This window comes from Dendronephthya gigantea, unplaced genomic scaffold (assembly GCF_004324835.1).
Source record: "Dendronephthya gigantea isolate DGI-Jeju-01 unplaced genomic scaffold, DenGig_1.0 000032F, whole genome shotgun sequence".
Lineage (NCBI taxonomy): Eukaryota > Metazoa > Cnidaria > Anthozoa > Malacalcyonacea > Nephtheidae > Dendronephthya > Dendronephthya gigantea.
This window is the reverse complement of record NW_021163042.1, coordinates 1599820-1615204: the sequence shown is the minus strand read 5'-3', so window position 1 is coordinate 1615204 and position 15385 is coordinate 1599820. Positions and strand designations below refer to the sequence as shown.

At 37.1% G+C, this 15385-nt stretch overlaps 2 protein-coding genes across 2 annotated transcripts; one reads left to right on the top strand and one right to left on the bottom strand.

The window, feature by feature from the left end:
• Window positions 1-167: 167 nt before the first annotated feature.
• LOC114524764 lies at window positions 168-3558 on the top strand. The gene is made up of 3 exons (XM_028545937.1): window positions 168-2133; window positions 2416-2758; window positions 3157-3558. The coding sequence occupies exons 1-2, from the start codon at window positions 623-625 to the stop codon at window positions 2624-2626; spliced, it is 1722 nt and encodes a 573-aa protein (XP_028401738.1). The 5' UTR covers window positions 168-622; the 3' UTR covers window positions 2627-2758; window positions 3157-3558.
• A 2375-nt stretch (window positions 3559-5933) lies between these two features.
• LOC114524765 (probable sodium/metabolite cotransporter BASS4, chloroplastic) lies at window positions 5934-15183 on the bottom strand. Its single transcript, XM_028545938.1, has 3 exons — window positions 12285-15183; window positions 7826-8005; window positions 5934-7022 (listed from the first exon to the last, which is right to left on the bottom strand). Exons 1-3 carry the CDS (start codon window positions 12738-12740, stop codon window positions 6342-6344), a joined length of 1317 nt encoding a protein of 438 aa, XP_028401739.1. The 5' UTR covers window positions 12741-15183; the 3' UTR covers window positions 5934-6341.
• Window positions 15184-15385: the final 202 nt, after the last annotated feature.

Below are 15385 nucleotides of genomic sequence, written 5' to 3'. Positions count from 1 at the left end.
ATTTCAGTTCCCTGTTCCCTTCTGCTAGGGAGTCAGACTTGAGAAAAACCCTTCTGTCTAACTGCCTTCGTGCGCAATGCGCAATAATAAATAAGGCTTTCCTTTGTCACCTTTGTGTTAATTACTGTTAACGTCATCGCAGACAGATACTCCTTTGTATTCTCTTCTTCGCAGTTCGCAGGCATTTCTGATGGTACTATCTGATTATCAAGCAATTTATTGACCCACTGACATAAGTCAACATAAACATTTTTCAATAACGGACGTTAGTGATGCCTGCGGAGGAGGCTAGCCTGTAATGTGCTAACGTATATATAACGTGTCATATTTAGCCTAGAGATCTGAAAATAATTAGAGATGCCTCGGCCTGCGGAGAAATTTACGGACTCACGGAGAAAGCTCATATTTTGTGAAAAATCAAAAATTCCAAATTTTCTTGCATGTTGGATACTAGAGGATAACTAAGGACAGCGACATGTCGTTTGTTTATTCCTGGATTACAATATTCGTTTCCTGGAATCAAAAGTGAAAACGATAGAGGAGAACCTTTAGAGATATCAAACGTCTGACGTTTTCTTCGATCGTTTTTTTAAATCAGATTAAACTCAGTCGAAAATACGAAATGGAAGATGAGGAGTTAAAGAAACGTTTAAACAACTCGGGATATAAGAACTGGTTGAAAGTATCTCGTGCCTTGATTGAATCAAAGGAAGCTCTACATGACTTCACTGAAAAAGTCATTGTAGACGTTCATAATGATATTAAAAGTAAATTAGGCACAGGAGAATGTACCAAGACCCCCATTTGTAATACGAAAAAAGGAAAGCCGCCAATTTGTGCCAGCTGTATACAATGGGTGGCCGAAATCAAGACGAAAAAATGTGACGGACAGCTGATTTGGAAGAATGCTAACCCACAAATATGGCACAATACTCATTGGGAAATTGCAAAATGTTTTATGAATGACCAAGGGAACAAAACTAATGCAGCTGCCAATACAGGGCCTGCTAAGACTGACCTTTCCGGATTGTTGAATGTACTTGTAAATTGTAAGGAATTCAAACTTAAACATTTTAAGGATAATAATAATTTATTACCCAAAAATGTTAGAAATGTTCGGAATAAGCTGATGCATTGTGCAACAATGTCATTCACTGATGCAGAAATGCAGGACATGATAGATACAGTGATTGCCCTTCTTGAAGATGATAAGGAATTGAAGCATTTGCAAATGTGCCAAGAAAAGGTAGAACTGATCAAATCATTGAGAAATAGTGAGCTTGAGCTGAAGCCAGTAGATGAAAGTGAGTGCATCCGGGCAGCATTGGAAGCTCATGCATTTGCCGTTGAATCCGGAGAGGTTGATGAAAGCATGAAATTATTATATGAGAAACTTGTTGAATTGATCAAAGGAAACAAGGATCTGGAAAGAAAATTTGACAAAGAAATAAAAAAAATTAATAATGAGATTGAAAAGATGAAGCAAGATTCTGCTGCCCAATTTCAAGAGGTCCATGTCACCTTGGGTGAGCTCAAAGGTCAAGTTCAGTCACTTTTAAAACTTGCTAATGGTGAAGCTTTTTCAAATCCCCTTTCAAGTAATGCATGTTCAGCACTTGAACATTCTGAGATGAAGTCATTTTACAAAAATGCCTTACAAAGTTATGCGCAGAAGAGGAAACTTGACCCACCAAGATATAGCTATGAAGTTGAAGGTGGTAAATATATTAGTACAGTTTTTGTTGGTGAAAGAAAATTCAAAGCAAAGGAACCAAAGCAATCAAAGAAGGAAGCAGATCAAAGTGCTGCAGAGGAGGCATTGAGGACTCTAGGGAATGAAGATTCAGAACTTTTAAGTAATAAAAATATATCTGTGTTAACTGAACAACAGCCGGGTATGAGTAGTGAGATACCTGAACCAAAAGATAAATTGAACTATAAAAACTTGTTACAAGAAAGAGCCCAGAAGAAGAAGATTCTAAACCCTATTTATAACAACCAGACGAAAGATGCTGGGTTTATTTCTGAAGTAATGTATGATGGTAAATGGTATTCCCCAGAGGTTGTTCCACAGAGTAGGAAGGTTGATGCTCAACAGAAAGCAGCCAAATTTGTTTTAGCTGTTTTAGACAGGTATGTACATGGTAGTAACTGTAAAAAAGTTGTCGGCAAATTAGTGGTTGATAGAAATGCCAAGATGAAAGTGCCTTATGGCACCAAGTTCAGCAAAAATGAGAGTGCCTGAAGGCATATTTAGAATTTTCTTCTACCTTTCTCCACAATTCCTAGGCTAAAATGTGCCAATTTTAATGGTTGATAAATTCATAAGACAGCAGCTAGCATAGGGAGGCTGACAGCCTTCAAATAACATATTTCTTGTTAATTATCAAACAACACTTGTGAACTTTTTTTTAGTGAAGAAGAAAAGCCAGAGCTTAGTTCAGGCAACCCTTCTCTTCCCGTGCCAAGTCAAGGTGACACAAATGGAAAAGAGATGAATTTAAAAAAAAACACATCAAAGTCATTTAGAGTGATTCTTAATGAACATGTACAGAAAGTCAAAAAGGGTCTTGAGAGTGCAGATATCAAGAAGCGAAGGGGATCAAGATGGAAAGTTTCTTTGTAAGGTGACAGTATTTGGGGAAGTTTATGAAAGTCCAACAAGCGAAAACAGCATAGCAGATGCAAAAGAATCAGCAGCAACCATAGCTTGCATGGCTCTTCAGTTGGTTGAAGCTGTACCAAGAAATGTGTCAAGGTAACAAGAGGAAGAGTAATATTTTTCTGTGTACCGTCTTGACATGCATCAGGCTTTTGGCTGTTTCCGTTCGCCTTGCTTTCCACCCAGTCAATCAAACCAGAAAATACGTGATTCTTTACCTATACATATATGCCATACGCATGGTACACTAGCAAGTAGCAAAAAAGTCACGTGAAATTAATGTGATAGACGTGATAAAGTCGCCCGTTAAACCTCTATAAATAAACTATAAATACAACTTTAAACTTAAATAAATGAGAGCATGCCCACTCTGATCTCATTTCAATATGAATCATTATTTGTCCTGGTATATGAACTTACAGCAGTAAGAGTCATTTTGAGGAAGACTGGATGCAGTGCTTTGTATTTTACGATATTTTGATTTTTTAATGTAGATCTGTGGATATGGAGAAGGAGAAAGTACCTTCGGTAGAACGTATTTCTGATGAGGTTGATTGTAGTGCGCCGCCTCAATCATTTTCGACAGACGAAAAAACTAGTACAGAAACGCCTACGAGCAGCACAAATTTTTCTCCGGTTGATAGACCTGGTGGGAAGACATACAAAAGTATGTTAAATGAATATGCTCAGAGAATGGGAGAGACCCCGGAATACGAGGAAATTTTAGGTACAGAATTTCGAAGTAAAGTCAAAGTATGTGGCAAAACGTTCGAGTGTGTTGAAAATCAGCCCAACAAAAAAAAATCAAAAGAAATGGCGGCAAAGGAGGCAATGAAATATTTTGATGGATTGTCGGCCGACAATTCCCCCAAAACGAATGCAGAAAAATACTTTTGATTCCGTAGAAACAACCATGCTGAAGGTTTTAACCAAAGAAAGTGAAAAAGAACCTCCTCCCTCTGCTGAAGGCCCGGATGCTTCCCCGCCGGAAATAACCGAATATTTGGAGAATTTGAATGTTCAAACCAAGAACAATACAACACCCAGAGAATCGGATGTCCAACAGATGCCCATACCACCACAAAAATCAAATTTTAAAAATGCCCTTCAGGAATATATCCGAAAGCGAAAATTTGACCAAGGCATCCGATATACAACCAAGCAAGATCCTTCAACGAAAATGTATATAAGCAAAGTTTTCGTGGGAAAACGATGTTTCAAAGGAAAGCAATCGTACGCAAAATCCAGGGAAGCTGAAAAACATGTCGCTGAAATTGCATTAGCCACCCTTGAAGGACGAAATAGTAAACCTGATGCCGGATCTGAGCAGTTGTTGAACGAATATCACAAAGATCTTGGGGATTTTTTCCAGCATTCCCTGATTATAAAGAAACTGCAGATAATGACGAATACATTGCAGAAGTTAAGGTGAAAAAGAAGTATGAATTCTTTTGTAATGATACGAAACCAAAAAAGAAGGATGTAGAATTGTGGTTGGCAGAACAAGCTGTGAAACTCTTGGAAGAGGAAAAGAGAATCAACCTGCGTCAGGAAAATGCAAAATGTACGCTTAATCTCTTTTTACAGTCACAAGATGGGGGCTCTAAACTGGAGTATTGTGTTAAAGGAGATGCAGGAAATTTCTTAGGGGAGCTATGTTTCTATGTTGTTGTTCTATTCGAAAGTTTGGTACCACAGGCGACAAAAGAAGAAGCGGTAGCTAGTGCAGCTATGTCTGCATGTAATGCTTTGGACTTGATTGGGTGAGCAATTTTAAGGTCTGTTCACACGATCCAATTTGTTGGATCCAATTCACTTCTGATGGATGTTTTGTCAGGATAGTCTGTTGTCTTTTGATGTTTATGAGCAGCAAATGCACTGAAGCCAATGCAGTACTGCTTTTTCAATAACAGACTACATTGGATCCAACAAAATTGGATCGTGCGAACAGACCTTAATTAAATTAAGGCTCTGTTACACGGTGCAATTTTTCTTGCAACTTGCCATGCAATTCTACTTTTGAGAGATGTAAATTTGGGAACAACGAAACTTTGTGTTTATACACCTCATGCACTTTTCTTCTGCAAGTAGAATTGCATTGCAAGTTGCAAGAAAAATTGCACCGTGTAACAGGGCCTTAAGTATTTTATCAGTAATTTTAGATTTTCACCATAGATCAAAATAGAAATTATACGTCGTGTAGCTAGAGTGAAAGAACATTTAAATATTTGCTAAGTACATTTTTGATTATACAATGAATGGAAGATCTTTAACTGAATAATAGTGAAATTAGAGCACTAAAGAGAAAATCTAACGTGAATTGACTTTACGATGGTTAATTAATGGTCAATTTTAAAGAGATTAATGGTTAATTTTAAAGAATTAATTTTAAAGAAATATATTAATAGTCAATTTTAAAGAATTATATTCCATTGTTTCATGCATACCCATCTCGAGATTTACGAGAATGCACGCACATCTCATAACACCACGGTCGAACATTTGCGCATGCGCGAAGTAATGTAACCTCGCCTGGGGCTGCTTGTATAAAACGCTCTAACTACATTTTGCATAGTTACATACTAGTTAACTCAGAAATACACGACTCTCTGGTTGGCCAATTTTTCCTTAACTACATGAAGTTAAAAGTTAACAATACAACTGGCCCCAGGTCTTATTTATTTTGTAATCCCTGCTATTGTACTTTTCACTATTTTAGTCGCTAGTGATTCACTGATTCCCTTTTTTACACACCTTTGGCCGTGTCAACAACAGCCGTTAGAAAGTGGAGAAATAATTTAACGATCGTCTTGTTAAAACAATTAGTAACTGAAAGAAAGCGAGGGGGAAACATTCTTCTAGCCCAAAAAATACTCACGAATTCTCTACCTTAATTGCGCAGTTTTCTAAATTTACCTCGCGGCTGCGCGTAACGTTTTACTGTGGTGTTAAGAATGTTGTTAAAGTTTGGGTACAGTCATGAAACAAACGCCTAGTTTAAATCTTGTATTGCTATATCATCGCATTGCTATAAAACTACGTTTGTAAATTTGAGCTAGGTTTCATGTTCAGAAAAATAGAAAATATCCAAATTCGAGCAACAATTAACCTACTTAATAATCGTTATGAGCAGAACCGAAGCGCGGACGCCGCTGTAACCCCGTTTTAAAAATTTTACACAACCGACCTATAATTTTATTCGGTTACGCAGAACTCCCCTGTCAGATTTTTAATTAGGGAGTGTTATTGTCCCTTCGAGGGACTACTGAACTAGTTAACAAACACACCTGGTTAGCTGTAGTTACTATGTAGATTGCCATAATGCTGTAATATTTAAATATAAATGTCCGGTCGGTTCGGTTCGGTGGAAACACATATTACAGATGCGGGTGCATGTAATGGGGAGTGCAAAGCGAGTGAATTGAAAATACGCCAAAGCCAATTTTATCCGTTGACAGCCTGTAATTTGTATATGTACTCCATTTATATATGTCCTGTATTTCCACTTAGCCCGCATTTTCCACTTATATAATCCCCTCTCCCCACGGTTTTCACCCTACCGGTCCAGTCTACTGCTGGTTTTCATAATTTGGTAGCTTTCTATTACTGTGCTTTGCGATCAGTGTTTGTTTAATGCATTACAATTAAAGGTGCACTTGGTAGATATGTTTCTATATACTCATACAACTGTAAGATGCTGTGTGTTCGTCAATGTATCGCGCTTACATTTGGTATGGCTTGCGAAGTTATTTGCATGTTCCAACGGATTTACAAGTAAAGCGAGTTTGTCACTAGAGTTTGACAACTTATTTTGTTCTAGCGTAGCTAACTTTCCCTTGGGGTGTTTATCACTTTTATCATGATTTACTGTATCCAGTGGTTTACTTTCAGGCATTTCGTTTTCTTGCTCAATGTCATTTTCCTCTTTCTTGATTGTCATAAAATAACCAAAGCTATTTATGATGACAATCATTGCAAGATAGACAAATATTATAGGAAAAAACATAAGATCTTTGTCTCCAACACTAACTGGTAAGTTCTCAATCACAGCAATAGCTATACTTGAATTCCTTGCTGATGAAAGTATGGTAACAGCCAGGATTGACTTCTTAGATAGCCTTAGTAGAGAAGATAATACCAGGGTCATAACGAGAAATGACGTAATAACAGCTGTCCCGAGAGCTGTCACAGCCAAAATCATTCGAGGTGAAAAATCTTGAAGGTCCCCTTTAGCCGTCGCTTGACTAATCTTCACCCAAAACATAACAAGAAGAGCCCCCGACGTGACAAATTTCAGAGACGTATTTACTTTAACAACAAACTTCTTCACCAATCCAATGAATCTTAGAAGTCGTCCAGCCTGAAATGGTGGATATGCCATTTATATTATCAATCATTTCTAATTTGCTGTTGTTGATTATGAAACGTTAAAGTGGTAAAATGTGGTAAAGGGGTAAAGACTAAATTAAGTGCCAAATCTATAATGCTATGGATCCATGATGTAAAATATTAGAGAGTAAACAGAAAAATACATACATGAGGGAAGGGGGTCATGGAAACAAAATACTAAATTTCATAGTCACGTTGACCCACTTTTATCGGTTTAGGGCTAGTCGACCCTAGGGATTCAAATCAGCCAGTGGCGTAACGCAACCATTGTGGGCACCGTCAATCGTTAACTTTTGGGCCCTGTTGATCCACTAAAATATTAATTACGACCTGTCGACCTAATTGCGATTTCCACTCGCATATATTAAACCATAGACAATCCAGAAGACATATTCTGGATTGTCTATGATTAAACGGTTTAAAGCTCAAAGTTCAGTTAAGTATAAAGTTCACCATCTTGCACGAGTGATGCATGTGCGTTTTTATTCCCAAAGAGAACAACGTTAACTGTTCGTACATACTGCTGTCGTGAAGTCGGACGGTTTCTTTTGGAAAAAACCCACTCAATTTTGCCGTCGTTCTACGTGACGTGCGTGTCCTTACATGCAATAATTGGGACGTAACGAACAAAGCAAAGGATGGGCAATTTTCGGTGTATACGGGTTAAAGTCCAATCCCCCTTGAAAAGTCAGAACTCCTCATCTGTTCAGACCAGTGTGCATGGTCGTGCTTTGATACCGACATTATATATATGATTATAGTGGTTATACTTACAATTAAAGGTAGGAGAATGTACAGCACAACTCTGGGCAATATGGTGAGGAAACTAACACTAGCAGCCCGAAGTGCAGGTATCAGCCATGTCGCCATAATAGGAACTGTAAAAACTGATATAATGGTTGCTATTACTGCTACCAGCAATGTCAATGCTCGATCACCATTGGCTGCAGTTATCTAAGAATAATCAATAATATTAGAATACTGGGCATTTGCACTGCGCCGCAAAATTTCTCACAAGTCCACAAAAACATAGCCAGAAAATATCGTATCCGGGGAAGAGGTACTTCGACACGTATATTCTTGTGGGTCCATGTCCTACGTTCTGAGACTGACTTTTATATTGTTTTGATTATGTTAGCCTAGTATTAATAATAAGACGTATATTTTACCTGCTTAGAGGTACAAACGTATAATTTGAGAAGTGGAGAAAGAATATCTGCATCCGACGAGTGGTAAAAGATGCAAGTCGAAGCACGAGGGAGCATGCTCAGCTATGCCTCCAATGAAATATACTTGAGCGTGGAATGTGCTTATATAGGATTAGGGGAAAATTTTTGAAATTTGATTTCTCTATATCCTCGAAAATGATCATTTCAGAGTCCTGTCATAGCCTTTTTATCTGTTTTATTTAGGGCGACTAAAACACCTCACACATTTATTTATTATAGCTACATCGCAAACCCATTTTCTTTTCGATGGCTGCATGATTTTACCACCAAATTTATGGTGTGGCAATGCCGCAATAGACTCTCCTTTTGTTCTGGTTCTGGCTAATCTTTTCATGGGCTATACCATGAGAGAAATTGGCTATCTTTAAAAGGGGGAACGGGGAATGGGGGAACGGGGGAACGGGGAATCGGGGAATATCGGGGAATATCGGGGAATGGGGGAATAACGGGGAATAACGGGGAATAACGGGGAATATCGGGGAATATCGGGGAATATCGGGGAATGAAGGAATAACGGGGAATATCGGGGAATATTAGATTCACACAGCAAATTTTTAACAATTAATCATCCCAATGTAAAAGTAGCATGGCGTGTTTAAAAAGAATAATGTTAGACTTTTTCTACCGCAGTCCAATAATACAACATATCAAAGTATCACAACCTACTAATAAATAATGCATTATCTGGTCATAAAATTAGGAAATATTTAGGACGGAGGACCTAAATATCGGGAAAAACTCGACGCAGACGGGAATTCAAATTCCCACTTACAACTTCGGTCCCAAAGCCTGGTTTTCATATATCCACATATCAGCAGAATTTATTTTAGTACTAGTAGACGGATTTCCGTCTGAGACGAAAAACTTTATTACTTTACTTTTTATTTCGCACGTTATTTTCGATCGGAGCATATTGAGAGACTTACTAATGAGTTTGGTTTAGACGTTAATAACTGAACCGTGAAACCTTAAGAAATATATGTTTTGAAAATGAATATAAGTATTTGTATCGACTATTGACATTGATTATTAGGTTTGATAACTTAGGTTGTGTTAATGCATGAAAAAATGCAAATGTTATGTTATGTTATGTTACGTTATGTTCTTTTAGGTACTGGTATTTAATGAAGTTACACCATAGTTAGTGTCAAACGCAGAAACTTTAAAAGTTTCAATCGAAAATTATCCTTTTGAAACTTTTTATGACCGATTCTTCTGCAAATATTTAGGTCCTCCGTCCTAAACATTTCCTAATTTTATGACTAGATAATGCATTATGATTAACTGTTAAAAATTTGCTGGGTGAATCTAATATTCCCCGATATTCCCCGATATTCCCCGTTATTCCCCGATATTCCCCGTTATTCCCCCATTCCCCGATATTCCCCGATATTCCCCGTTATTCCCCGTTATTCCCCGATATTCCCCCATTCCCCGTTCCCCGATTCCCCGTTCCCCCATTCCCCGTTCCCCCTTTTAAAGATAGCCAGAGAAATTGGATTAATAATACAGCGGTAAAAATCCTTTCTTCTACAGCCGTTATGTTGATGACAGTATTTGAAAAAAAAGGAAAGGAATATTTGAAAGGGTATTATAGGCATTAATACAAATTGAATCTATACAGGGTGTCTCAAAAAAGCGGACGCTATTGAATTCACCTGTAGTTAGAATTTCAATAGCATATAGCACTTCAATAAGTGTTCAAGAATGTCCGTGAAAATACACGCTGCATGCTGAAATCACATATTGTTTGAACTTTGAATGGCTTGAACCCAATAGACAGATTGTTTCAGCGTTTCGCACTGCAGTTGGACTTAGCGCGCATAATTTTTAAAAACAAAAACTCGTTCTTCCGTGATCAGTGCCAGTGCATGGAGCCATTTTCTCCCGAACTGGTCATAGGATTAAGGGCCTGTTTACATGGAGCGAGTTATCCCGGCTGGGCGAGGTAAAAAGCGCATCACATCAAAGGCTTAAAACCTCATTAGTCTTTCATTATATGCAGTTTTCACCTCGCCTAACCAAAATAACTCGCTCCATGTAAACAGGCCCTAATTTTCGCAAGGTTATTATTATATTATTCACGAAGCTACTTTAGATTCCCAAAAGCCTCAATTCGTTATTCGGGCGCTTTACACATGAATCTCAACGCCGGTTCGCGTTCAGCTTAGTGCTAGGCACCGTTATTTTTAGGAACACTCTGGAACACTTATAGAGTTATAGTGTTGTGCCATTCAAATTCTGACAATAGGTGAATCAATAGCGGCCGCTTTTTTTGAGACACCCTGTATATTTGTGACCTGTTGAAATTATATAGATCTCAATCACCAAAGTGCTGAGAGGATTAATTAAAAACTGTGTGAACTTGTGTGTTTTTGATGGTTGACTGGTTATGCTCACCAGATTTTTTATTTTCTCACGGAATTTTTTGAAAAAACTCCAGCGGTTTATAATCAAAAGCTGCTAAGCGGTCTATAATCAAAAGCTGCTTGGTAAAATGATGTCTTGCAAGTATAGTACAGGCAAGTAGTCTGGGGTAGATTACACCAATGAATTTAGTTGTGAAGGCCATTGAAGTATCTATAACTGAAATTGTTGAAAGCGTGTTCTTTGCGTTAATTGGTTGCCTCAGATTCATCTCTTTGATTAATTTTATATGCATGATAAAAAGATTTTAGTCGTTTTAAGCAATAAAAGTTTGTTTGGAATTTATATATAACTGAAGTTTGCTACATGCCAATTCCATGAAACCGATTGAAACGTCACCAGCGGGGAGGAATTTAACCAGATTATCAGTATAAATTGGTAATCAAACTTACGTGTGTATATGTGTACCCGGAGTCATGCGGACATGGAGCAACTATAACTTTTTAAATTAAAATACATTTACTTCGGCCTCCAGAAGCAGTGTGATTAGAAGGACCGTAACTAGAAGCTTGATAATTGGGGCAAAGTTGCCAAAAGAGTTCAACCTTCCTCCGGTAGGATTTCAAGCTTTGATAACCTTCCTCAAAATGACGTTACGTCACAGAGTCAAGTGGCAACCAGCATAAAGAAATATTTGCTTTTTTGGTGCATACATGTGATCAATTGAGTGTTCAACTTTGAACCTTCCTCACAAACCTCATTCAAAGCAAACCTTCCTCACGGGTGGTACCCGCGCACCCGCAGCTTTTTTGCAACTCTGAATTGTGGTGCATATATTCGTCTTATGCCCGATTGATTTCTTTTGCAAGCTGTTGTCAGTTTATTTTTGTTCTTACGTTATGTAAACAAGAATACATCCTAATCACTAACTACTGCGGGGTCATTGTTGTATAACTATACTGGGTCAGTGTTTTACAAATCACTGACTACAGGATCAAGTGTGCAGTGTTCTACAAATCGCTGACTACTTTACATTTTCGGTGCATGTTTTACGAATTACCTGGCCAAGTTAGTAGTTTTCGATTCCAAGCCAGTCTAATCCGGTCACGGGTTTACAACATGCCATAAGTGAGTTTAAGGGCCTGTTTACATGGAGCAAGTTATCCCGGCTATAGACGAGGTAGCGCATCACATCAAAGGCGATTAGTCTTTCATTATATGCAGTTTTCACCTCGCCTAGCCGGGATAACTCGCTCTATGTAAACAGGCTATAAGATGCACCAAATCTACGACCCGGGCGTGAAATGATACTTCGTTACTTCCATAGTAATTCGCAACAGGAATAAAAATTATAGTCCTTGTGGTAAATACAATCAGAGCCGTCGGCTGACTAAATAGCGCTAAATAAAACCATCACAAGTGGCTGTTTTCAAAACACGTCTGCATCGTAGATTTGGTACTCGCTAGGTGTCCCTTCTTGGATTTCCTTTTCTCCTCTTTTTTCTCCTTTCATGCACAATTAGTCCAAATTACCATCTTCTTCGACCTTTCTCGGTATAGTTATTCAGTTATATATTACTAACGCACGTAGAGACTAGAGTATGATATAAAATATATGGTAACTGAGACAAACTTACCACTACCGTTGGAAATGCTGATGCACACGGGGATACGCAAAATATCTGTAGGCCAATACGAAACTCCTCTGGACCAAAATCTGGTAATTCCAGAATTGACCGGGTACTGTTAAATGTTGTCTTGTTTGGATAAAACCTTGATGGATGAAGCTCACGAAACTGCGGTATCATTAGTAATTTCGTTCCAATAACTGGAGTGAGAAGTAAAACAGCAATTACTCCCAGGCCCGTCTCCTTGTAGCAATGCAAAGCTGATCGAATTTCCTTCAAAGGAAATTTTGTTCCGATGATAAAAAATAATGTAATTATACACATTTTAACAACAGGTACTTTAGCCTGAACGTAAACTGCTGGAGCTGGAAAGAGAATCCCGAAAAGAATGATAAATATTGTACCAATAGGAAGGAAATGTTTGGAAATAAAACCAGCAATCACTTGCGCCTTACTCTTGCGCATGTTGATTTCCTGTCATAGCATGGGATCTATGGGAGTTTAGCTTTAAATTGTTATTCTTTATATCATCAGAATCCAGAAGAAGCAACCAAGCATTACATAGGTATAATTGCGTATAGAGGGATTATAGAAAGAATAGTAAACATTAAGCCATAACAATGGCAGGCTACGTGAAACATGTGAACTCATTTCCGGCCACAAGATACATAAAGACAAAGGCGTAAAGGCATGAGGTTTACAGCTATAATTGCTCTTGGTATTAGGGATCTTAAGATTGACGTTTACAGCACGCGGCCCTCCGAGTAGTTAATTGCCCTAACTTCGAACAGTTAACAATGTTAAGGTCCCTATTATATTAGAATAATTCTTTCTGGCCATGCATGCAACGTAAATATGCGATTAATAATTTGATTTGCTAACTCTGGTATTTCTGGTTATATCTACACGGGGTGGAATGTTTATACTCTGTATAAAGATATTTTGCGTTGGTGGTGTGTTGCGAAAAAAGTCTTTGTAAATAGTTATACCTATATATATATAGTTATATTTTATATATTAATCTTGTAAATTAGTTTCTCTTTAGGAAACTTAATAAATCTTATTGTTATTGTTGTTATTGCAGTGTAATACTGTTCGTTTCAATAAATGAGAATGTTAAAAAAGCTATAAGAATCAATGTCAGACTTGCATGTCGTCTCAATTAAAAGCTAATATAAATTCCAAAAGTATAACTACGCATGTTATACAGCCTTGCAGGTCTGATTTCATACAAAAATCGGGTAGAATTATACAGCTAATTTGGTAAGCGGCATTCTTTTGAAGGGATCTCTTTCACACGATCGTTATCTATGAATACATATATATACTTATCTACAGCCGGTATTCTCTCATGCAGAATCATGCATGCACAGTGGTGAGTGCATGGTGACTTTATAATCTTCCATATATATGCAGCAAGACTGTGGTTGGTTGTTTACTGGCCGCGGCCGTGGATCTAATCAAGACACAGGAACGCTGCCATAATCTCTTGCACAAAGCCAAGCTTAATTCACAATAGACTAGTTAATATACGTATAACAATTAACACAAGCGATCATATATATACAGTAACCATTCATTCACTGGCATGCAGGCATTGATAATTAAAAAAACTCGTATATGTTCACAAGTGCACATATATATGTATATAAAAGGTTTGATTTTGTTAAATTTTAAGGTTTCATCCAGCATTTTCCATCATCATTCATGAACCTGTCCCCCGGACGCACTTTTGAGTATTGATGAGTTGAAATTTGGGTTCAAATACAAATTCATAAAATCTATAAGAGACAAACTAAAGTAGACATGAAACCAAATTTCAAGGTTGACCAAATTTGTGAAATGAAACTTAAGTCGCACGCTGTTTGTCCTTCCCGAAATCGTAAACAACTCCCTCCTCGACCTCATGTTATTGGATTTGACCTAAGAGTTATGTTTGTGTTTTCAGTCATTAGTGAGTTTAAGATTCATCAAATCTACGACGCGAACGTGAAATACCGCTCAAATTTCTACAGTTTCCCTACAGCGATGGAAATTATAGACTAATTCTTTTGATAAACAAAGTCAGCCGCAAGTTATTATCGCTCGTTTCCTCACACTAGTAGCAATTTATATGGACATGCATGCACGCAAGGAAAATTAATTATCGGAGACGGAGTTGTACGAGTATAAGACAAAAATGGATAAGTAAATATTTCTTTAAGTAAATAGTCAAACATTTAGCAATGTCTGGGCTTCCAAATGGGAATTGTTCGTCAGTGGTCTCGATAATAAATTAAATTATAATCGCAAATTAAACAGTGGGATTGAGAGTATAGACTATAGATGAAATTTTAGTGTTCCAAAAATCCTGTCAGCTTCCGAACAGAAAATAGGCTGTCCTAGTTGATTACCCAAATCTAAAACTAAATCAAATCCTCGTTTAAACTGCAATCTTTTTAAGCCCATTATGATCTTCAATGTATATAAACTAGTAGTTAAATATTTCCCCAATTTTTAATAAAAACGATAGAAAGCTTGCATATATAGTAAACAATTTCAATGCATGCATGCATGCTATATAGCTGTGACAGAGAGCTTTCGCGCGCACCTTACTTTTAGGCTACTTTATACTTTTTCGAAACACCTTGACCCTAATGCATATTTTATCATTATTAACTTTTTTATGTCACGGGAAGTCAACATTTGCGACGATTTGCGTCTCCTCTGAAAATCCCTTAATACAGGCAATAATACACTTTAAAAAGGTTTGTTGAAAACTCTAGTTGAAATTTCTATTACTTCCACCTACAACTCCTCATTTTCAATATTATAATATATTATATATGAATATATATAGATAGATATAGATAGATATATATGTACAAAAATAATTATAGATAATGAAATATTTTTTATACTACAAAATTCACATACATTAATTTAACCGAATTTTGGTTACAATTGGAGTGCCTAAAGTTATATATATATATATATATATATATATATATATATATATATATATATATATATATATATATATATATATATATATAAGACAATATGATTATTTTTTCTTCAAAAGCAGGTTAGCTTAACCCTGGATTAAAGCAATTCTTTACATTAATTTT